General features: G+C 54.8%; 2 protein-coding genes across 4 annotated transcripts in view; both read left to right on the top strand.

Annotated features, from left to right (window-relative positions):
* The window catches only part of LOC123370864 (vacuolar protein sorting-associated protein 16 homolog), a 28605-nt gene extending 25990 nt beyond the window's left edge, over nucleotides 1-2615 (top strand). For both annotated transcript variants that reach the window (XM_045017717.1, XM_045017716.1), the window contains exon 24: nucleotides 1864-2615. In XM_045017717.1, coding sequence (XP_044873652.1) covers nucleotides 1864-1884 — 21 coding nt within the window. In that variant the 3' untranslated portion in view covers nucleotides 1885-2615. The remainder of the gene's footprint in view (nucleotides 1-1863) is intronic.
* An 882-nt stretch (nucleotides 2616-3497) lies between these two features.
* Nucleotides 3498-20275, top strand: LOC123370865 (isocitrate dehydrogenase [NAD] subunit beta, mitochondrial). 2 transcript variants are annotated; one of them, XM_045017719.1, is made up of 12 exons: nucleotides 3498-3623; nucleotides 4327-4407; nucleotides 6569-6661; nucleotides 8346-8466; nucleotides 10329-10389; nucleotides 10893-11025; nucleotides 11858-11991; nucleotides 12723-12825; nucleotides 13704-13850; nucleotides 14095-14189; nucleotides 14344-14404; nucleotides 20061-20275. In XM_045017719.1, exons 1-12 carry the CDS (start codon nucleotides 3588-3590, stop codon nucleotides 20136-20138), a joined length of 1143 nt encoding a protein of 380 aa, XP_044873654.1. In that variant the 5' UTR covers nucleotides 3498-3587; the 3' UTR covers nucleotides 20139-20275. The 2 variants fall into 2 exon arrangements, with proteins under 2 accessions (XP_044873654.1, XP_044873653.1); XM_045017718.1 differs by lacking the exon at nucleotides 20061-20275 and adding an exon at nucleotides 15157-19391.
* The last annotated feature ends 1377 nt before the right edge of the window (nucleotides 20276-21652 follow it).

Below are 21652 nucleotides of genomic sequence, written 5' to 3'. Positions count from 1 at the left end.
CCTCTCCTCGTAAGTCATGTGCTCCAGCCCCCTGATCATTTTTGTTGCCCTCCGCTGGACTTTTTCCACATCTTTCTTCTAGTGTGGGGCCCAAAACTGGACACAGTACTCCAAATGAGGCCTCACCAATGTCGAATAGAGGGGAATGATCACGTCCCTCGATCTGCTGGCAATGCTCTTACTTATATAGCCCAAAATTCTGTTAGTCTTCTTGGCAACCAGGGCACACTGCTGATTTATATCCAGCTTCTGGTCCACTGTAGCCCCCAGGTCCTTTTTCTGCAGAACTGCTGCCTAGCCACTCGGTCCCTAGTCTGTAGCAGTGCATGGGGTTCTTCCGTCCTCAGTGCAGGACTCTGCACTTGTCCTTGTTGAACCTCATCAGATTTCTTTTGGCCCAGTCCTCTAAATTTATCTAGGCCCCTTTCTGTGCCCCATTCTGTCAAATGCCATGACCCCTCTCGGGGAAGGGGGGATTGCTCTCTGCAGGGGAGGAGCTCCTTTCGATGCAGTGGCATCTGGCTCTGTACTGTGACTAACATCTCATCCTGTGGTTCAGAGAGAGGATTGGGGTTCAGTGTCCCCCACCCCAGCGTGGGAGGAGTGTCACAGGAAGATGGGGAGCAGGTGGGCAGTTAAGCCAGGGTGGCAGGGTTTTATGAGCAGGGAAATACCCACCCCTTGCAGAGGAGGCGGGGCTGCCCTCTCCTGCACCTGGGGCACCGAGGTCTGTGTGTGGTCAGTGTGTATCAGGTCCTGGGCTGCCATGATTATAGCAGGGCTCTACCCCCGGAGCTAACAGAGACTCAGTGAGCTATTAACTCCAGGGTGAGTCATTCTGCTTCTGCACACTAACGGGCAGTGGGGCACATCTGCTCATCTTCCCCCGCACTGTCCTGTGCACTACAAGTGTTGTGGAAAATCAACCACATGTTGAGTTTGGATCAGATCAGCCTGAGGCTCCTTTATTGATTATAAGTGCAGGGAGGTAACGGCTCTCAGGAGCTGCCCTCCCCCCCCCCCCTCCTCCCCCCCCCCGATGCAAGAGAAACACAAGCCTTTTAAAGCTTAAAACCACCGACAAATTACACACACATTTCATGTCGATTACCTTATTTGGAATACAATTACAAAATGTAATAAAGGTCCAAAGCAGAAAGAAACAATCATCTCCCTTATTTGGCTTTTCCTGTTGTTGTTGTTCCCTCTCTAGCTCTTCTGTGGTTTGACTTTTCTAACTTTCTGTGGTTTGACTTTCCATTGTGCTTATAGAAAAACAAGCTTGGCGATGGCAAATTGTGTTTGGGGACTTCCCACTTCGCCGCCTCATGCCCCCGGTACGCAGAAGGCCATTGTTCTGTTTTGGGGACTTTCCATCCCACTTTTGCCTCTTCCTGCCCCTTACACACACACACAAGCAAGCTCAGCTAATACTTCAGGCCTACTAACTTGACCAAAGCCTGAGGCCCTCTGTAAATTTTCCTTCACACAAGGAACAGTCCGGACGCTGTCTGCACGCAGCCAGGAGGTGGGGCATGTGCCTGCCTAAAGGATGGAGTTTCCTCTCCGAGTGCTCAGCCTCTTGTGTGTGCTGCATGGGCCTGTCTGTGTCCCTGGTGGCAGCTGCATACCCACAGCAGCATGCACCTTGGCAGGGGGTGCACATACCCGCAGCAGCATGCGCCCTATGGGGCGGGGGGTGCCAGGCATCCCTGAGCTGGCTGTGAGATCGCCAGCTAAGGCAGGGTGGTGTCGGTGGGTGGGATGGGGTGGTCCCACAGCAGAGGGAACCAGGGGGAGATGGAATCTGCCTCCCTGGCTCTGCCCCTGCATGACGCTGACTCTCCTATCGTTTACCGGCAGAGAGTTGGACCAAGCTGCTGACGCTGCCATCGAGCACAAGAATGAGAACGAGATGAACCTTGTCCTGTCCAAGTGCACCGCAGCCACTGACTCCTCGGTCGTGGAGAAGATCAACCGCGCCAAAGCTCAGATCCTGAAAAAATAATCCCTCCCGCCCTGCGCCTGGCCCCTCACAGCAGTCTGCTGGAAGCCGGCCTTCTGTATATTCCCAGGGGGTTGGGGTGGGGGGTAGGGGACATAGTCTTGGTGCTGGTGTTATAAGGACAGGAGGCCTGGAGCTTCTCACACATGCAGATCCAGCCCAGGGGCCCACCAGCATGACCTGGGGCCTTGTATTGGGGAATTTTAGGTGGCAGTGATCGCTGTACCTGGGGTGTGGTGGACTCCTGCCCCCTGGAGTTTAGGGTGCTTGGCTGGAGGTGGGAGAAGAACTTGCCTGCTATGTTATGCTGCAGCTGGCCATCCTCTTGCATCCCTGCTCATGAGTGACAGCCCACCCTGCTTAGCCCCCTGGAGGAAGCTTTATCCCTGCCCTGCGCAGGTGCATGTACCATCTTCCTCCCGAGGCCCCCCTTGCCTCCAGCAGTTCTGCCTCTCCCTCTGCTGCACCACCCTCCTCCCTGCAGCAGCTTCCCCCTCTCAGCACAAAAGCTGGTGAAGGAGCCACGGTTCAGGTAGCACTGGGGCCTCTGGCAGAAGCAGCCTCCTCTCCAGCATAACTGCAGTTCGAGCAGGCCCAGCATCCCCCATCCTGGGGGTGTGGGGAGATCTGCTCAGCCGGGTGAGCAAGGGAGGGGTTGTGGTGCCTGGTGGAGGGGGCAGTAACATCTGAAGCTGAGTGACTGTTGAGCTGGGGCCTCTGGTGTCTGGGTTCATGGGGGAGGGGCGGAAGGGGAGATGGTGTGTCACCCTGTAACCTTCACAAGGGTAAATAAATGGCTGAGACCCTCCTCCCCCCATGCTGTGTCTGACTGCTGCTGCCCAGGGGGAGAAGCTGGGATTTCCTAGGGCACGTGTCCCTCAGCTGCCACCTTTCCAGGGGGGACAGGCTGCCTCTTCCTGCCACAGTGCCAGGCGGCGAGCGCTGCCCTGCTCGCAGCCGCCCCAGGAGCTGGGCAGGGCAAGCTCCAGCCAGGCTCTGTGGGGTGTTTCCTCTCGGGGGGGGAGGTGCTGGGGGGCAGCCCTGTCTCCCCCTTGCAGAGCTAAGTGGGACATTGTCCGTCCTGTTTCCTGGCATTAGGGCCAGGCCCCTGCGGGGGGCTAGTTGCCCCTCCTCCTCCTCGAGCCTGGCATGGCCCACGGGGGGGGGGGGGCACAGCCCAACTCCCCGGTGCCCACGAGGCTCTGCCCCACTCGGGTGCAGCGGGTGGGGGGAGCTGCCCCGTGGCCTCTCACCTGCCCCTGCCCCCTAGGGGGCTCGCTGACCCCCCCCACCCCTCCGGGCCGAGACCCGGCTGGAGCCGCCCCCGCACACCCCCCGCCGGGCCCGGGGTCACAAACTGGCGGGGGGGGGGCACAGAGGGGGCACAAGCACTTAGCCAGCGACCCCCCCTGCAGGGAGCCCAGCCCGCGGGGGAGGGGGGGCGGACCCGGGCTCCTCCCCCTTGCAGCCCCGCCCCTCCGGCGCTACCGCCTCCGCAGAGGCATCAATCGGAAGTGACGTATCTGCGCTCGGGCGGTGCTGTCGTCATTTCCGGAGCTGCTCGGCCTTGTGGGATTGCAAGATGGCGGCGATCAGCGGCGTCCGGGCAGTTGCCGGGGTGAGACCCGCGCGGGGGCCGGCGGGACGGGCCTGGGCCTGGGCCTGGGCTCGGGCTCGGGCTCCTCCTGAGGCGGGGGTCGTGTCGTGTCGTGTCGTCCGGGCCTGGGGCGGGGGAGTGAGGCCGGGGTCGGGCCTGGGAGGGAGGGAAGCCGGGGCTGGGCCCGGCCCAGGGGAGGGGACGGGGGAGTGAGGCTGGGTGGCGGGCTGAGGGGGAGGGGGAGGGTGGCGGGTGGGGTCAGGGGACTGGGGTCAGGCTGAGGGGAGGCCGGGACCGGGCCTAGGGTGGGGACGGGGGAGTGAGGCTGGGGTCGGGTGCAGGGGAGGGGACGAAGGGGGGAGGTCGAGCTGAGGGGGAGGGTGGGGTCAGGGGACTGGGGTCGGGCTGAGGGGAGGGGTGGGCAGGGGAGTGAGGCTGGGTGGCGGGCGGAGGGGAGGCCGGGGTTGGGCTGAGGGGGAGGGTGGTGGGTGGGGTCAGGGGACTGGGGTCGGGCTGAGGGGAGGCCGGGACCGGGCCTAGGGTGGGGACGGGGGAGTGAGGCTGGGGTCGGGTGCAGGGGAGGCCGGGGTTGGGCTGAGGGGGAGGGTGGCGGGCAGGCAGGGACGGGGGTCGGGGTGGGCAGGGGAGTGAGGCTGGGTGGTAGGAGGAGGGAAGGGGAGGCCGGGGCTGCAAGTTTCTCATTTTCTGTCTCCTTCCCTTGCAGGCTCTTCTGCGCGCCCAGGGTCGTGGGGCCTGGAGGACCCTCAGTGCCTCCGCCGCCCCCCAGCAGACACTACGAAGCCAGGTGAAAGACCTGCTCGGGGAGATGGCGCCTCCCATCCTTCCCCGCTCTCCTGGGGAAGCTGTGGGAGCAGGCGCCAGGGGAGAGACAGTCCCTATCTCAGGGGAGCAGGGTCGGGCCAGGCACTGCTTGGGAGGGTTTATCAGATTCACTACGGCTCTGCTGCCAAGTCTGGTTCCTGGCTATTCTGTTCTTATCCTATTTAGGGCCCTGTTCCGTGCTCATCACCCTAGTAGCTAAGTGCCTCCCAGTCACTCATGGAGCGATGTGCTCACATATCCTGCATGTGGTGTTTGATCTCTCAGCGGCTAACGCGTGGGCTCTTCCATGGATTTGTTTTCAGGGGTCTGAGTCTTTCTCCAGCAAAGTCAGATTGGGAGTGTAGCAGGTAGATGGATATTTTTCTCTATTCAAGGAGCAAAGATGCAGTGACCACACCAGAAGAAATGAAGTGCTGAGGATGCATTAAGGAGCCACAGGAAGTAATACAGAAAACACTGTGTGGGATAAAGTGGACTCATCTGAAGAATGATGAGGCAGGGGCTGAAAGAACCGTTTAGTGGCTGCTCTGTGCAATGAAAGGGTAGCCATTGGTGACTGTATCTTGAGGATATAGCTGTGATTGTGAAGGTCCTAGTGTTGCTAACTCATGGTTGTACTGTGATTCTGATAATACCTGGTGTTTTTCTTAAAGCCCCAGCACCCGATGTCAAATGTTAGCAGCTCTCATGATCCAGAGAACTTAAAATTGTGAACCCAAAATGCTCAAAATCCAGAAGGCAAAGAAAGAACCCCACATTATTATTTAAATGTTAAAAGACCTATTTTTTTAACCCATGACTTTTTGGAACTTTGCCCTGGGCTTTTGAATGCTTGTATAGAAGTCCAGAGAGGATAATTACGAGTCCTGAGGTGGAGTTTACCTATGGGGAGAGATTGCAAAAGCTAGGGCTGTTTAGCCTAGGAAGGAGAAGACCTATAGGGACTTGACGGATGGGATTTTATGACTTCTTGTGGAAGTTGGTTAGTGCCTTTTTTTTTAACTTTGTCTCATGGGTCATTGAATATTAATGACAGGTAAATCTAGAACAACTAAAAAGAAATTGTTTATACAGAACATGGCTAAATAATTTATAGACACATAGGGTCAAGGTCTGAAACTAAGGTCAGATTTTTAAAAGGGCTGGCTAAGCTTGTAACTAAGACCATTCTATAGAAGTTTGTGCTAAAATGAAGTAATGAAAACCCATGCTTCAGGATCTCAATTGATCACTACAGTTATTAGGAAGGGATATTTTGCCCTATATACAACAGTGGCCATGTGCGGTAAGATTTTTCATCTTCCTTTAAAGCATCAGGTGTTGGCCAGTGTAGAAGTGGATGGACTAATGGTCTCCTGTGTTAAATATGGGTGCCCTGGTAGTCTTTGTCTTTCTCCATCGTGGGCTGAGGAAAAGTTTATGCAAAATCTCCATCTCAAGTGCTTGTTCTCTGACTCTTTAACTTGTGATGCCTGTTGACTGACATTAACTGAACTGTTGTATATAAAGATACCCATTAATTTTGTATATGGGTCAATGTCCTGTGGTTTAAATTAAAGGTAAAGCTGTCTCCTGGGTACAGGGAACAAATACCATGCAACCTCTGAACCTCTGTGCTACTTTCTAGTAGCAAGCTTTGCCCTGCGCATTGGGTCTTATCTGATTTAATCCATCAGAGAGAGTTTCATGGAGGAACTGAATGTTGCTATAGAGAGTCTTGGGTCAGTTTCTTCTGGAAGATTCCTGTATTCTCCTGCATCAGAGGCCAGGTGTTTCCCAGAGACATTGACCAACAGAGAGGGTCTTAGCGCCTCCCATTCACCCTTTGAAAGTTGTAAGGACTCAAATCCTGGTACCAGCTCCACCAAGGGGCTTGTCCCTGAGCATACCTGTGAGATCTAGAGAAGTAGGTAAAGGCATTGATTACCCCCAACATTTTGAGAATGGCAATTCTCATCTTGCTGTTTCTGGCAGTAGCGTGAAAGCCACCTCTGACTGGGCTTGCTCTCTCAGAAGAGGTGGGTGCAGTATTGCAGATAGGGAATGCGCTGTCCCACTCTCGTTGAGTGATGTTGTGTAGGATGGTGGCAGGAGAATTAACCCCTCTCTATTTCCTGTTCCAGACAGAGAAACATGAAGGGCTGTTCAAGGTCACCATGCTGCCTGGAGATGGGGTTGGCCCGGAGCTCATGCATTCTGTCAAAGAGGTGTTCAAGGTAATAGCCACTTACTCCTCATTGAGACTGAGGGGGAGATGGAGAAATGACGTAATGGCAGGAGTTGTCTTGCAAGGCAGTTGCATTATGTATGTGACTCTTGCCATATCCAGGCGGGACTGTTATATTCCCCTTGCTCCCAGATGGTTGTGGGTGGATAAAGCCATTTTAGTTCTTAAACCCTTTTCTGTAAGTTAATTGAAGCTCAACTCACTTCTTCTCTTTAGTGCTGAGGTAGGGTTCTAGACTGAGAATCGAGGATGATGTCCCCTGTTCTCCCCAGAACAGGTTCAACATGGGTAGCAACCATGCCAAGCTTCCCACATATACCCCAGGGTGCACCAACCCTAACCTACAAGGGCCCATTTCGAAGAGTGAGAAGATGAGTTCAGTTTCTGTGTCCCAGTCAATCCTTGTGTCTCTGATGTGACTGCTGACAAAATCTCGTACCTGCTGTGGCGGTGGGTCTGATGTTGGGTGCTTGAGTCATCTACACCAGTTGTGTTAGGGGTTACAATCCTGCTGTTGCTCAGATGTTTGGAACCCTCTTAACTGTGTTTTAACCATACCCCCAATCCATCCTACAGCCCTGCCCTGACCAAGGGAGTAGCACAGTTTGGGGACAAATTTAAAACGCAGTGAGACACTGGCTTTTTTACAAGACAAACATGCCTTTAACCATGGCAGGGGCAACTGTTGTAAATGAATCTCCTGACATGGAGGTAATTTTATAAAGTTTCGTTTGAACTATACTAAGAGACTGGACTGAGATCTGGGACCCAAGTAGTCATCAGATGGCAGAAACTTTCATTCGGAAAAATAATTTAAAATATTTCATGATTGGAGACACAAAAGGAAATGACTTAATCTCTCATAGTAGCTGTTGGATTCTTTTTCCAAAGGGAGGTGATCAGTAACCTAACTCCAGAGGAATGGCTCAAAAAAATAGGAGGTGGTTGTTATGGAAAAATTAATACACCAGTTATGTACCCAGAAAACTAGCCAGAGGACAAATAGATACTTTGGCATTTGGTTACCATTTATTAAATACCCAGAATACATTCACTTTCTAAGAAACCAGCACACCTCTTCAATTTTTTTGAATGTTAATATTTGATAGACATGACTGGTTTGTTAAATATGCATAATCAGAGAATTCACTCAATTGAATAAAATCACTGAAAATGATAAGTCCCGAGTAGTGTCAAGATGCTCTCTCTCTAACACTGCAACACCCTGCTACAGAGACCCATTGTTCGTATTTCAGTATAATGTTTATCTAAACCAAAGTTCAGTGGTGTGATGATTCTGTCTCCTATAGTTACATGCCTAGGATTTGTAAACCTGTTATAACTTCTTAAACAAAGACATAGTTTCAAAAACAACAGCATTTCACTATGAATCTAGAGCTGGATTGAATAAGTGACCTAGAGATCAGAGGCTCTGATCCCATTCCTAATCCCTAAAACCATCCAGTCCCCTCCTCCTCCCAATACACACCATCCTCAGCTTATGCTCAGAGAGGAACCAGAGACTTGATGGTGAAAGGCTCCATATCCCAATCTTTTGATCCACCAAGTCACCAAGTTCATTTTGGCTAATACATATAAAGTGATGTAATGAACAACCTCTGAACTCTGACCCAGCAAAGCCCCGTCTTTATGTCTGTGTCTGTGCTGGGCAGGCTGCTGGCGTCCCTGTGGAGTTTGACGAGCACCACCTGAGCGAAGTGCAGAACATGGCATCAGAGGAAAAACTGGATGAGGTTGTCGACTCTATGAAGGAGAGTAAAGTGGCCATTATAGGTATGGGATGGTGGCAGCTCACTGACTGCATCTGTCAGGTGTACACGGATCTTTGCCCACTCCATGCTACAGAATCTCCCCCAGCCTCCAGACCACGCTTTCAGACTGCGGGGCTTCTTGTGGGCTGACAATTGGAGAAGGAAACCTGGTGCCAGTTTTCCTGGTTTCTATCTCCAGCTCTGTCACTGAGTTGCTCTGTGACCTGGAGAGGCTCACTTAACTTCTGTGCCTCAGTTTCTCATCTGTAAAATGAGACTGGTACTTCTCTGACCAGCTGGGGAGTCTCAGGACCTTTCTGACCCTTGGATGGAAAGTGTTTGGCATGTTTAGTAATAAAAAGGGGGCACTGAGGGTTTGTGACATTTGGTGCAGGAAGATGAGGTGCTTCTAGGGTAATCTTACGCCTCCCCACACAAGGAGGGGTCATACTGCTGTCACGTGTCAAGATGGGAAAGAGCAGAAGAGCTTTTAGCTTTCTCTGCTCTGATGTTTCATACACCAGGGATCCCAGCGCACTTTGCTCAATGCCAGCTCGGCGGTGGTAGTGCAAGGTCTGTATAAAGCAGACTCAGCAGCCATAATGCACTTAGCAGTAGCTCATACAGTTCAGGACCACTTTCTTACACAGTATCTTCTGTACAATCTGGAGGCCACGCTGGCTTACAGATCTAATACAAGGGCACTGCAGCTTGGAATGTTAGAACCTGCTGATGGCTGAGGGAGTTTCCGTCAGGACACCGGAATTGTGCCAGAGTCTTTAAAAAGTGCCAGGGGATTTCAGTCGTCTTCCCAGAAGTTGCCATAGCTGGGTAGTAGTTGTAGTGGTCTGGGTAGTCTTGTCTTCTCCAGCCAGCACTCCTAGCGTCATCCTAGAGCCCTAGATTTTAAGACCCGACGGGACCATTATGATGATTTAGGTTGGCTCATTCATGATGCTGGGCAAAAACCTTCACCCAGTGATTCTTACATAGAGCACCTTAGGGCTCAGCTTTAAACACCCTTTTAGAATGAGAGCCAATCTCTATGTAAAGATGGAGGATTTACCACATCCGTTGGTGAGCTGTTCCAAAGGGTAATTACTCTGACTGCTAAAAAATTGCATCTTATTTCCGGCTTGAATTTGTTTAGTTCCAACTTCCAGGCATTAGATCTTGTTCTACCTTTGTTTGCTAGATAAAGAGCCCGCTAGTATCTGATGTCTTCTCCACGTATAAGTACTTATAGACGGAGATCAATCAAAAAAAAATATTAAAAATTATTAAATTTGCCTCTTAATCTTGTCTTCAGTAAATTAAATAGATTCAGCTTCTAAATAGCCCGTGAAACTCCTTGTCAGAGGATGTTGTGAAGGCCAAGAGTATAACAGGGTTCAAAAAAGAACTAGATAAATTCATGGAGGATAGGTCCATTAATGGCTATTAGCCAGGATGGGCAGGTGTCCCTAGTCTCTGTTTGCCAGAAGCTGGGAATGGGTGACGGGATGGATCACTGGATGTTTCCCTGTTCTGTTCATTCCTTCTGGGGCACCTGGTGCTGGCCACTGTCAGCGGACAGGATACTGGGCTGGATGGACCTTTGGTCTGACCTAGTCTGGCTGTTCTTATGTTATCCTGACCGGGCATAAGTTCAGATTCTACTGTGAGACTGGCTCACATAATATGCGGCCCAGAGGTACCAAGGGGCTGGTCCCCAGTGAGCTCTACACATGTGCAGCACTGTAAGCTCCTTACGCAAAGGTAGAAACAAAATCCCCTTTCATCCCCGCATGTCCCATGCTGTGGGGTTGATTTTGTACTAGTAGCTGGTAGTTGATTTTGTACATGTGCTTTCTACTAGTTCTGCTGACGTTTCTGTCATCATAGGAAAGATCCACACTCCCATGGAGTACAAAGGAGAACTGGCTTCCTATGACATGAGGCTCAGGTATGTTTCTGTCTTGCACGTTCAAAGCCCCTGCACGTCAACAGAAGTCAGTAAGAAATCTCCTACCGCAAATGAGCTATTCAGGGTGTTCTGGACACCTCATTTATTAATGGCATTTAGGCACTAAGCCCAGGGCAGGGGTGAAGCTCATGGGTTATCAGAGCACAAAAAGGCATCAGCAAAACCTTCACTGGCCAGACACTTTTTGTTTTTCTTACTCATGATCTGTTGACTCTGCTTCCTGCCGTGTCTTGGAGATCCTCCAGGAAAAGTCGGTAGGTGGGGTTTGGGATGACGGTTTATGGACACGTCTCACAGAGGGCCCAAGAGGCCTCACTGGAGAAGGGAAATGGAGTTAGCAAGTGGCCAGCAACGGGGGCTAGGCTTGTATGGAAGAGTCTCTCTTTAAAATTCAGATCAAGACGGGTCTGTACCATCACACGGGGTTTATTGCTGGCCTGGAGGTGGGAAGAACTCTCCTGATCCTGATGTTCCCCTCACAGGCGCAAGTTAGACCTGTTCGCCAATGTTGTCCATGTGAACAGTTTACCTGGTTTTAAAACACGACACAACAACTTGGATCTTGTGATCATCCGGGAGCAGACGGAGGGAGAGTACAGCTCTCTGGAACATGAGGTAGGGAAGCCTCTGTCCTGCACCCCATCCCTTTCTGTGCCATATGGGGAGGCCAGTTCCGGGCCTTCTATCTAGTACTTCCCTGCATTAGACCTTGGTGAGTGTGGCTGCCCTTGTGGCCTCGTCCTCACAGTTTGGCTCACACCCTTCTCGAGTGGTGGCGCAAGGAGCGTGGGGATATGGGAAGAGCCATCCTGGGTGATGTGGGTGATCGGAGGGACAGGCTGAAGAGGAGAAGATGCTTGTAACTAGACGGTGTGACAGCCAAGGGGGTGAAGAGGAACTAGAACTATCTACGAGGACTGGAAGCGTGTAAAGCCCAAGAAGAAAGCGGGATCAGTGTGGGGTCAGGAGCTGTAACCAGGCGTGGTGGCGTGACTCCAAGGAAAGGAAGAAGGCCAGGGACTGGGAGAAGCTTCCTGCCAGCGTTTGGCTGGAGAATGGTCTCCCAAGGAGAAGTGGTGCTTTGGGGGGCATACTAGTCTGGTCAGAGCCCTGGAGAAATGACTTTCGGGGCCAATTCCGCAGTGATGCTTGAGGAGATGGGCTGTCTTGAGTCCCCTGGGGGCCTCTCCCTATGGTGTCACGTGTTTGCTCGAGGGGATGCACTATGTCTCTTCCTCTACTTTGGGGAGTTAAACTCCGCTTCCCTTGGAGCCTGAGCCCAGTGTCAGTCCAGGGGCGATAGCTGCAGCCCAATGCCATGCAGGCTGGCGGGGCTGAGTGGGATCTCCTCGTTAGGTGTGCGCTGCCAGCTGTGGCAGAGCACGGGGATGTGTGGGACCTGGTCGAGCACAGCCAGAGCCGCTAATTTGTTTCCGTCAATGTTCAGAGCGTGAAGGGAGTCATTGAGTGCCTGAAGATCATCACCCGGGACAAGTCGCAGCGCATTGCCAAATTCGCCTTTGACTATGCCACCAAGAAAGGGCGTTCAAAGGTCACAGCAGTGCACAAAGCCAACATCATGTGAGTGTGATGAGACGGGTCTGGTAGCACAGGGATCAAAGAGGGGTGTCTACGCAGTTACGGGATACGCAGCAGCTGCCACCCAGTGCCCTGGGTGTAGGTCTTTGAAGTCCCCTCTTTGTCTCCTGGAAGAGCCTTTCAGTGCAATTCGGAGTTGACGCTTCCTTGGTATTAAGTATCAGAGGGGGAGCCGTGTTAGTCTGGATCTGTAAAAGCAGCAAAGAGTCCTGTGGCACCTTATAGACTAACAGACGTTCTGGAGCATGAGCTTTCGTGGGTGAATACCCACTTCTTCGGACGCATGTAGTGGAAATTTCCAGGGGCAGGTATTAGTGCTCTTTGCACATGCTTAAAACAACAGCATGGAGTAACTGAGAGCCCAGCAGTGTGAGACAGTCGGGCCTGGCCGTGTGTCTGCAGGGTGTTGATGGGGAGGGTGAGATGCTTGTTCGCTCTCTGGGTGAAATTCTGGCCTCATTGAATTCAGTGGCAGAACTCCCACTGACTTCACCTCTGTCTATCATACATGCACCTACGTCAGTGGGGTGCAGCGGGACCTGCCCGTCTCTGAGCTGTTCTGGGTTCAGTTTAGACAGTGAGCGTTTTGAAAGGAATGGTTAGAAAGCTTGTTGGGCGGCTGAGTCCATCGTCACGCCTCTGCTCTCCCTGCAGGGGATGCTGGGGCAGAGTGGAGTCTGTTAAAATGAATGTCTGTCGCTCTTTTTTCTCAGGAAGCTGGGGGATGGGCTCTTCCTCCAATGCTGTGAAGAGGTGGCAGAATTGTATCCCAAGATCAAATTTGACACCATGATAATTGACAATTGCTGTATGCAGGTGAGGTCCCGTCCGCTAGTGCACCCCTCTGGTGCTGATGATTTGCTTGAGCAAATCAGGTAAAGAACCTAGCTTGGTAGCCAGCAAGCTCAGGTGCCACTTGGAATGCTGTCTGTGACCTGCTTTGTGAGGGACACAGTGTTAACTGGGCTGTCGCATCACTATGTATCATGTCCTGTGTCATGCACATGGACACGCAGCGCCTTCCTTTCAGGGCTGTCAGGAGCTGTAGGTGCCCAGCACCTCTGGTAATCAGCCCGTCGGAATCATTCCAGATAATCTCGTCTTACAGAATTCAGCTTCCTGCAGGAGCGATTCTGACAGATGAGTACATTCTCTGTTTCACCATCAGTCCCCCCAGGAAAGCTTGGTGGTACCCAGGGTTTCCAGGCTGGTACTTCTCAGTGACAATTTTGTCAGGTTTCTCTGATTTTCTTTCTGAGAGCGCATAGGATCTCAGCCCTGGCGCGGTGGGATGTATGGGTGGGTGGCTTTATTTCAGTAATATTCCCAGTGCCTCTTGGTCCTCGGCTGCTGGGGCTCTGGGAGCAGCCACCCATCTCGCTTCTGTCCTGGGGACTCTTGAGGCAGCTACATTGTCATCAGTTCTCCTCTCGGCCCAGTGCAGCTGCTGAACCTGGGTGCGTCCCAAGAAGATGGTTTACCTGTTAATGCCCAGGTGCTAATCTGTGAACGTCATTGCTTGGGCCCCTTGTTGGCCAGTCTAGGGCATGGTGAGATCTGCCCCTTGGGGTGACCCCATCAGCACTGGTGTGCCCTGAAGGCCCCGAAGTGCTGCAGAGTACACTAGCCCGTGCTGATCTGTAGAGGGGAGGGAATGGTCTCATGCACGTCCACTTCTGTTCCCCTCTGCCTAGCTGGTGCAGAACCCCCACCAGTTCGATGTCCTGGTCATGCCAAACCTGTATGGAAACATCATTGATAACCTGGCTGCTGGCTTGGTGGGAGGCGCCGGCGTGGTTCCCGGGGAGAGTTACAGTGCCGAGTACGCGGTGTTTGAGATGGTAAGGGACCCAGCTGTGCCACGGCTTCAGTGTTCCGCTTGGGTGACTTCCCTTGCCCATCCCCTCTCCGTCACACAGCAGCTTTGTACCCTAGCTTCTGTCGTCTTCCCTGTCTCCTGCCACGGGGCCGGCAGATCCAGAGAGCCCCGCCCAGGATGGGGCTGGACATCCCCTTCCCCCCACCACACACACACCCCATGGCAGCAGTGTAGAACATGGTCTGATTGTGGTTCTCTTCATGCAGGGTGCCCGCCACCCCTTTGCCCAGGCCGTGGGCAGGAACATTGCCAATCCCACTGCCATGCTGCTCTCCGCCGCCAACATGCTGCGGCATCTCAAGTAGGTGCTTGTTCTCGGATGCGTGCGCATGCTGCATTACATGTGTGCGGGTTGGGGGAGCATGCCGGCCTCTGGGTGGGCAAGCCAGGGGGGCGGGGGCGAATTCCACTGGCATACACAGGGCTGGAGCTGAAATGTTGGTTCTTTTTGCTAGCTTGGAATATCACTCCAACGTGATCTCTGATGCGGTGAAGAGGGTGATTAAAGTCGGTAAAGTGAGTACCGGGCAGCCCTGAGCCCTTATCTCTTGCCTGTCCTGGTCCAGAGCTCCCGGAGTATCTGCTTCCTTTCTGGAGCCTGCTGGCTGGGACTTCTCTCAGGCTCGCATCCCCGGGGAGGGCGGGAGCAGCGCACTGGGTTGAGTCTGCAGGGGAATTCCTTAGCCCGGGACTGGCCTTGCGTAGCGGGGGCCTTACTGCACCAGAGGAGACTGATTCGCAGGCCCTGTCACACTCGTCTCTGGGTCGTTGTTACCTGCACCAGACTGAGTTCCTGTTGTGACAGCGGTGGAGATGCTTGGGCCCCTCCCCAAGGAGTTCTCGGGTAGAGTTCACTCTCCTCAGGAGAAATCAGATCCCCAGGCAGAGGTCACTGTCTCACCATCTCCATGGCCAGGTTATCAAAGCTTCCACTGAGCCAGGCCGGCCAGCTCGTCTGAGCTGTCCGTGTTTGTAGAACGGGACGCAGTTTGTAGAGGTTGCTGTGTTTAGCGTCTCGCTCCCTGCTCGTCCTCACACCTGAGGCCAGTCCCTGCTGGCTGTGGGGGGCTTGGTGTGCTTTAGTGTCTATTCCAGTTTGCAGCAGGGCTGTGGGGGGAGTGCAGGAGGTTTTCAGAAGGAGGATCAGGAGCTGGGGGAAGCTGCTTTGCTGTCACCATGTTTCCTGTCCCACCTTGTGTTCATTTCCCTGGGTTCACATCCACATTTCTCCCTTTTTGTTTCTCCCCCTCCCTGTGTTGGATTTTTAGGTTCGGACACGGGACATGGGCGGTTACTCCACCACCTCGGACTTCATCAAGTCTGTGACTGACAACCTGCACCCACACTATAGTGTCTAGGTCCCCACCTGAGTGTGGGAGTTCCTTGGACTTCACTCTGTTCTCCAGCACCCATTTCTAGTGTACAAACCAAACGGACCTTTCTCGCCCTGCTCCCACCCCTAGGGGAGAACCTGAATCATGTCACCCACTCTTGGGCTGCTGGAGCCAGCCCGCCTGAAACCGCAACCCAAAGAGGGAAGGGACTCGCCTCTCCCTCAGCCCAGTTATCTGTTACCAGCCTCAATCATGGTCAGATGGTCACCACAAAGAAACGTGGTCTGAGTGCCTGGGATCTGATCCTGGCTCTCCCACTGGTTCATTGTTCAGCCTGGGACGAGCCAGTTCACATCGCTCAGCTTCCCTCTCTGTGCAGTAGGGACAGCGCTCACCTCGCTGCATTGCACGGGAGTTCAGGGTCAGCTAGCTCACGTTTGTACCGTGCTTTGCAGCTGAGAGAGGACGAAGCCTAAATATTCCACTGCTGCTGTAGCTAAGGCCCCCTGCAGTGTGGCTTACGGGGCCTGTTACGTCCACGTGGTCTCGTCTCGTCCCTGATTGCTGCTGCAGGAGCATCTGCCTACTCCAGAGGGGCTTAGCCGTAGCTTGGGACCACCCGGGGTGGAGACCCCTGTCCACAAAGTGACAAAGGAAGTCTACTATTGGCTTGGAGTGAAGCAGAATTTCATCCCCGTTAATCTGAACAGTGGAAAGGAGGAAATTTCAGTCTTTCCGCGTGTGTGTGTGGGGGGGGGGGGAAGCTTTTAACTCCCTGTGTCCTCCTAACTTCATCCCCCTCCCAAGGCAAGATGCTTTCCCCACTCTGTTAGCAATAAAATTCAGCGGTGGCCTCGGACAGAAGTCTTAGGCACTGAGCAGAGCTAGAGGGCAGCAGGCCTGGCCCGCTGCTCCCGGATCAGAATGGCACCCCACCGGCAGGCTGGCACTCCAGGAGACGATCTTCCCAGCTGACGCAGACCATCCTTGCGGCCTGTCTACCTCTAGGCTGCTGTCCTGCCAACCAGCCTCCCTGACGAAGCTCAGGCCCTTCCTCAGGCTGGCTGCTGGGCAGTGCTCTAGGTCGGTTCATGTGCCCCTGTCTGGTGTGCTTCAGAGCAGAGTGCAGTCCCCATTACTGCAGCATCGTCCTGCCTGTCATGCACCCTGCTGCCCAGCGTCGTTCACTGAAACACAGCGTGTGCTGGGCAGCCTGTCCCTTTGCATTCAGATAGGGCTAAGCTGTGGGGCGCACCTGGGAGAGGCAGGGGGGTTATGAAGAGCGCGGGGCCCTGCAGTGACTTGTCGCATTCCCCGAGAGAGCAGAACAGCTGCTCGAGCCAGGCCTCTAAGGAAGAAGAGGCCAGGCCGTGCATGGCTGCATGCATGTCAGAAGGGAGGCGCTTCCTGGGTCGCATGTTTAAAATGTGGCGTGAATGATGCGCTTGCTGCTTTGCATGCATGGTGTGCACTGGTGTCATTGACGGATGCCAGCACCTCCCCGTGTAGGCAGTCGTGCTCAGAAAACACACCCACGAGTGCACGTGCACTAGGGGGAGCTGCTGAAACACTGATCCTAACCGGGAAGTCTGGCTCTGAAGGGGTAAGGGACCAAGACTTCTTCCCTGGGTAGAATTCCAGCTGGGCCGGGGTGGGGTCTGGCTGTGGTGGGAGACCCAAAGGACCCTAACAGCAAGGCTGCAGGTAGCTTGTAGGTGATGGATTAGGCAGGTGGGGCTGTGCCAGGCATACACCTCTCTCCGGCCCCTATGCGGTGCTGGGCCGCTGCCATGCAGGCCGGGAGCTCCCGTCAGGAAATGCAGGATGTATTTATTGGGGGCTTTGTAGTAATACTCATGAATAAATTGTCAAACTCGCCCCTCCCTTCCTGCCTCTTCTCAGGTGCTGCATGTCTCCATGAGTTCTAGTTCCAGCCCTGCACGCGGGGCTCTCCCCAGCATGTTACTGGGCCTGGCAAGAGGCACCCTCCTCCCTCAGCCCTGCCCTGGTAGGCCAGAGCAGGAGCCAGATTGCTCCAGAGTGAGAACCCAGCTGTGCTGAGCCCTGAGGGAGGGAGGGAGTTGGCCCCAGCAGGAGGGCAGCTCCTCAGTGGTGCTTTTTTCCTGGTGGCTGGAGCTGTGGAAGTGAAAGCATTGCCTCAGGGAGCTGGCCGAGGGTGGAGTATGCCTGGGTCTCTCCGTGGGTCATAGGGATTGGCCCAATACCTCTGCTAGATGTAGTGATTCCTGCTGAGAGCCTGGGGGAGTCGGGTGCCTTGGGAGCAGGAGAGCCTGGTACGCTCCATCCCTGGAGTTCTGTGCCTGCCATTTAGCAAGTGTGCGATGTGTGTGCAGGGGTCGAACACGCGCCTAGGACCCTGGTTACAGACCAGAGCCCCAGCCTGCCTGATGCTGTACCCAGAACCAAAAGATGGTTCCTGTGCATTTAAGACCAGGCAGGTGGGGAATGCAAGGAGCCAATGAGAGAGTAGGGCTAGGCCGTGGTATCAGCGCCCCAGCAGCCTAACCAGCGGCAAGGGAGTTCTGCTGCTGGTGTCCCGCTGAAGGAGAGAGGTGGAGGAGGATGGGGTGGTTTTGTGGCTGTTTACGGGGACCTAAGGGGGAGGGCAGCAGAAGAGACAGCAGGTAGCATGGGGTGATGGAGGCTCAGCTCATGGGCTGATTGGTGAGAGGAGCTGATAGGTCGGCTGGGGACAGGCTGAGAAAGGCCTTGATGTGCCAGGGGAGGTGTACCGCAGCCTAGGAAAATGAGCCCCAGCAGCACTCTGCGTGGGTCGAGGTGGAGGCTGGAGAGAAGGGCCTGGCAGTGAGTGAGAGCGGGGGTGGGAATGGTAGAGGAAGGCTGAGAGGGCAGAGCTGGGTGGACAGCAGATGGCATCAGCAGTGAGGAGGCAGGAGCAGGAGAACACCCCCCAGCCCTGGTCTGCCCTAGGTAAAGGAGCCTGCTGCATCAGCCAGAGGGACCCAGGTGTCCTGTGCTCCAGGCCTGCTGCCCACACAGCAGCTTTGCCCAGTGTGGGGCAAGATGAGCCTGTTCAGACTTGGGGGGACGAGGGCTCCTGTCAGTCAGAGCAGGGGGTGTTGGCTGCACACACACTGCCTGCCTCAGACTAGCGGCTGGGCTCCCCCCACGGCTCGGTTACGTTCTTTAGCCCGATGATAGTGGAGGTCAGGCAGCCTGCGAAGCCGGTGCGTTTCCCCTACCCCCGAGCGGGGGCAGCGCAGTCGGAGTCCGGGACACGGTGGGGGGAATTGCTGAATAGCTCAAACTGATCGTAACTGGCCTTGTTACAGTTACCCTCAGGGCGCAGCTCAGCCGGGAAGCTGGTGCCCAGAGCTGGGTGAGGTAAGCGCTCAGTGAGTGGGCAGACACTGGCACACCCCTAGGCCTGCCCACCCTCCTGCCCAGGCCCGGTGGGTTTCTGCCCAGCGTGGTTTCCAGTCTCCAGCAATGCGGCATGTGTGTCTTCGCACGCCCACAGGCAGGAAGAGTTACTCCTAGTGCTGAGCCTCAACTGTCCCCTTCAGCCCATCCCATTCGTCTCTCTGGGGGTACATCACCTCCCTGCCCCTTATTGGGGGCTCCCCATCATCCCGGTCTGGGGTGGTGGGTGTGACGACACAGCTCAGGGACGTGTGACATCCACGCTCCCCACATGAGGCCGTTACACTGACCTAAGCCTGGCTGTAGACAGCGCTAGCTCCCCAGGAGAATTCGCCCAACTACCGCCTGGTGGGGCGGTGGTGTCCCAAGGCTGCCAGGAGACCCCACCCCCACCCCCTGCGTGGGCACAGGGCGTATCTACTGTGAAGTGCTGCAGCAGCGCATGTGTAGCCAGGGTGTCAGCAAAGCTGGAGCTAGGCTTTCTCTAGCTAAGTCACTTGGCCAAGTCTCTCCCTACCCCTTGTCGCTGGGACGCTCCCGTGCCCCCACAGTGAGGCATGACCCTGTCCTTGCTCTGCGATGAGGCTTGGCAGATGCAGCTCACGAGTATGTGACTGTTCTTTGCTCCTGGCTGTAGCGCTCCAGAGCCGCTGTTCCCCACGAGGTTGGTGGGGTTTAAATGCTTGAGGGCAGGTTGGGCGAGTGTTAGAGGCTGAGCCTGGGCATGTGAGGGGAACGGAGAGACGGTGGCTGCTGGGCACAGTGGGGGGGGGGGGGTCTGTGTGCCAGGGCAGGGAGGAAGGCTGCACGAGGTGGGCAGAACACGGGGCAGGGATTAGCATGGCACTCTGAGAGCAGGCGTTTGTAAACACTTGCCTGGGGGGAGCCTGGTTTCCATAGCGTGTGGGGGAGGCAGGAGCTGGGTTTACCTGCATGTGCCCAGCTTAATCGTGTGTCTCTGCTCATGTTTCGATTCGTGCTCGGGCTGATGGGCTCATGGCGCTGGTCTCACAGGTGTTTGCGGCTCCTGCCCATTTCGTTTTCTCTGAGAGTGTCAATAACACGCTGCAGGCAGTGTCCTGCTGCAGCAGTGAGCCTGGCCCTTTCCCCACAGGGCGCTTTATTCTCACCCCAAGCTCTCTGGCAGTGGGCGGTGGTGACTTGTCCCCAGTGGGTAGCCTTGGGCCAGCCCTGCGCTGCTGGGAGTGGGTCTGCAGCTGGCAGGATGCTGCCAGGCTAAGGGGCTTTGTCTAAACAGCTGGAGGAACAGCCGTCTCCTAGCATCGGGGAAAGCCGGTGGAGCTGGCTGGGGCCAGCCCTCAGCAGTTCCTGTTTCGAAAGGCCTGGCCTCGGCGCATGGTGCAGAATGCACTGAGGGCTCCTGCACGTACCTGTCTGTGCCATGCTAACAGGTCCCACCCCTCTCTTTGCAGGTGCGCACGGGAGACATGGGTGGATACGCCACGTCCATTGACTTCACCCAGGCTGTGATGGCAGCCCTGGCTGACTAGGCCCCGCAGAGGCTGTTGTTCCTCCCGCACTCCTGCTTGCTAATCCAGCTGCCTGGTAATTTATTGCCTTCAAGGGGGAGCAGCCCCCTGCACAGGCCTGTCTGTGTCACGCACAATAAAGCAGCCTGCGGGCCACAGCTCTTGCGGTGGGGGTTCCTGTCAGGAGCGGGGCTGTTTGCTCTCAGCTCTCCCTGCACCTGACCCTGTGGTGGAGCCCAGGGCAGACACTGGGTGCCCGATGTGGGGAGAGAGAGGGGCTGGGCATACAGCCCCCTCTGCCCCCAGGGTGGGGGGGCTTATAACCACTTCTAGGGAGTGCACACCCCCACCGCCCTTCAGCAGAGGCCCAGCTGGGTGGGGGCACAGACTGGACATCACTCCCTAGCTACTAGTTGTAAAAAGGGTCACTCCAGTAGTGCGAGGGGGAGGGGAGCTGCCACCCCTGCTGGAATGGACTCAGCAGCCTACACCTGCTGCCACAGGGCTCCCACTCACCCAACCCAGGCCTCTTTCCATCCCCTTGCCACCTTCCCCCTGGGGAGCAGAGCTCAGGCAGCCGGCCAGGGGCTCTCAGCAGCACTGGTTTTAACAGCTGCTCTGCGTTTTGTCAAAACACCCCCAGGCCTGGCTCAAAGCTAAGAATTGAAACAAACGTGTGGTGCCCCAGAGCCTCGAGTCACAACCGCTGTCTGATTCCCCCACCCCCCTTCAGCCCTCTGGCCCCTGCTTTTTGCTGTGCCATCTTTGAGCGGCAGCGACCTGAATAGCAGCAGTTACAGTTAGCTCTGATCACACATGACACAGGCCCAAGCCAGGGAGATTCAGATGGGAAACCAGCAGGCAGTGACAACAGCTATAAAACTACACACGCCTGGCGGCAGATAAGGCCAAAAGGGCCCCTGAGATCAGCCAGTCTGTGCTCCTGCTTTCACACCATTAACTGGGACCTGGCTCCCTGCTGCTGAACCCAGCGATTTTAGTTAGGCTGAGATTGGTTCTCAGGTGTCTAGACTGTTCTGGGGGACAGGCAGAGACTGAGGTGAATCATAGAACTTAAGATCAGAAGGGACCATTATGATCATCTAGTCTGACCTCCCGCAAGATGCAGGCCACAAAAGCTGACCCACCCACTCCTGAACTAATTCTCTCCCTTGACTCAGCTGTTGAAGTCCCCAAATCCTGATTTAAAGACTTCAAGTAGCAGATAATCCTCCAGCAAGCGACCCCTGCCCCATGCTGTGGAGGAAGGCGAAAAACCTCCAGGGCCACTGCCAATCTACCCTGGAGGAAAATTCCTTCCCGACCCCAAATATGGCGATCAGCTGAACCCCGAGCATGCGGGCAAGACTCTCCAGCCAGACACTCAGGAAAAAGACTTTCAATATCCCAACATTGACCCTCGGTACTAATTACCAGTGGTCGCACGTTATTGACCTATTGACTAAATCACGTTATCCTATCAAACCATTCCCTCCATAAACTTATCAAGCTTAATCTTAAAGCCAGAGAGGTCC

Source organism: Mauremys mutica, chromosome 5 (assembly GCF_020497125.1).
Source record: "Mauremys mutica isolate MM-2020 ecotype Southern chromosome 5, ASM2049712v1, whole genome shotgun sequence".
Taxonomy (NCBI): domain Eukaryota; kingdom Metazoa; phylum Chordata; order Testudines; family Geoemydidae; genus Mauremys; species Mauremys mutica.
The sequence above is the reverse complement of the archived record's forward strand: the minus strand, read 5'-3'. Positions and strand labels throughout refer to the sequence as shown.

What these genes read in the sequence shown, in the direction of transcription:
- LOC123370865 (XM_045017718.1), top strand. Translation starts at nt 3,588, where the DNA reads ATGGCGGCGATCAGCGGCGTCCGGGCAGTTGCCGGG. An exon ending in CTGTCAAAGAGGTGTTCAAG is followed by an intron (nt 6,662 to 8,345) that starts GTAATAGCCACT and finishes TGTGCTGGGCAG; the next exon opens with GCTGCTGGCGTCCCTGTGGA. An exon ending in TTGACAATTGCTGTATGCAG is followed by an intron (nt 12,826 to 13,703) that starts GTGAGGTCCCGT and finishes CCCTCTGCCTAG; the next exon opens with CTGGTGCAGAACCCCCACCA.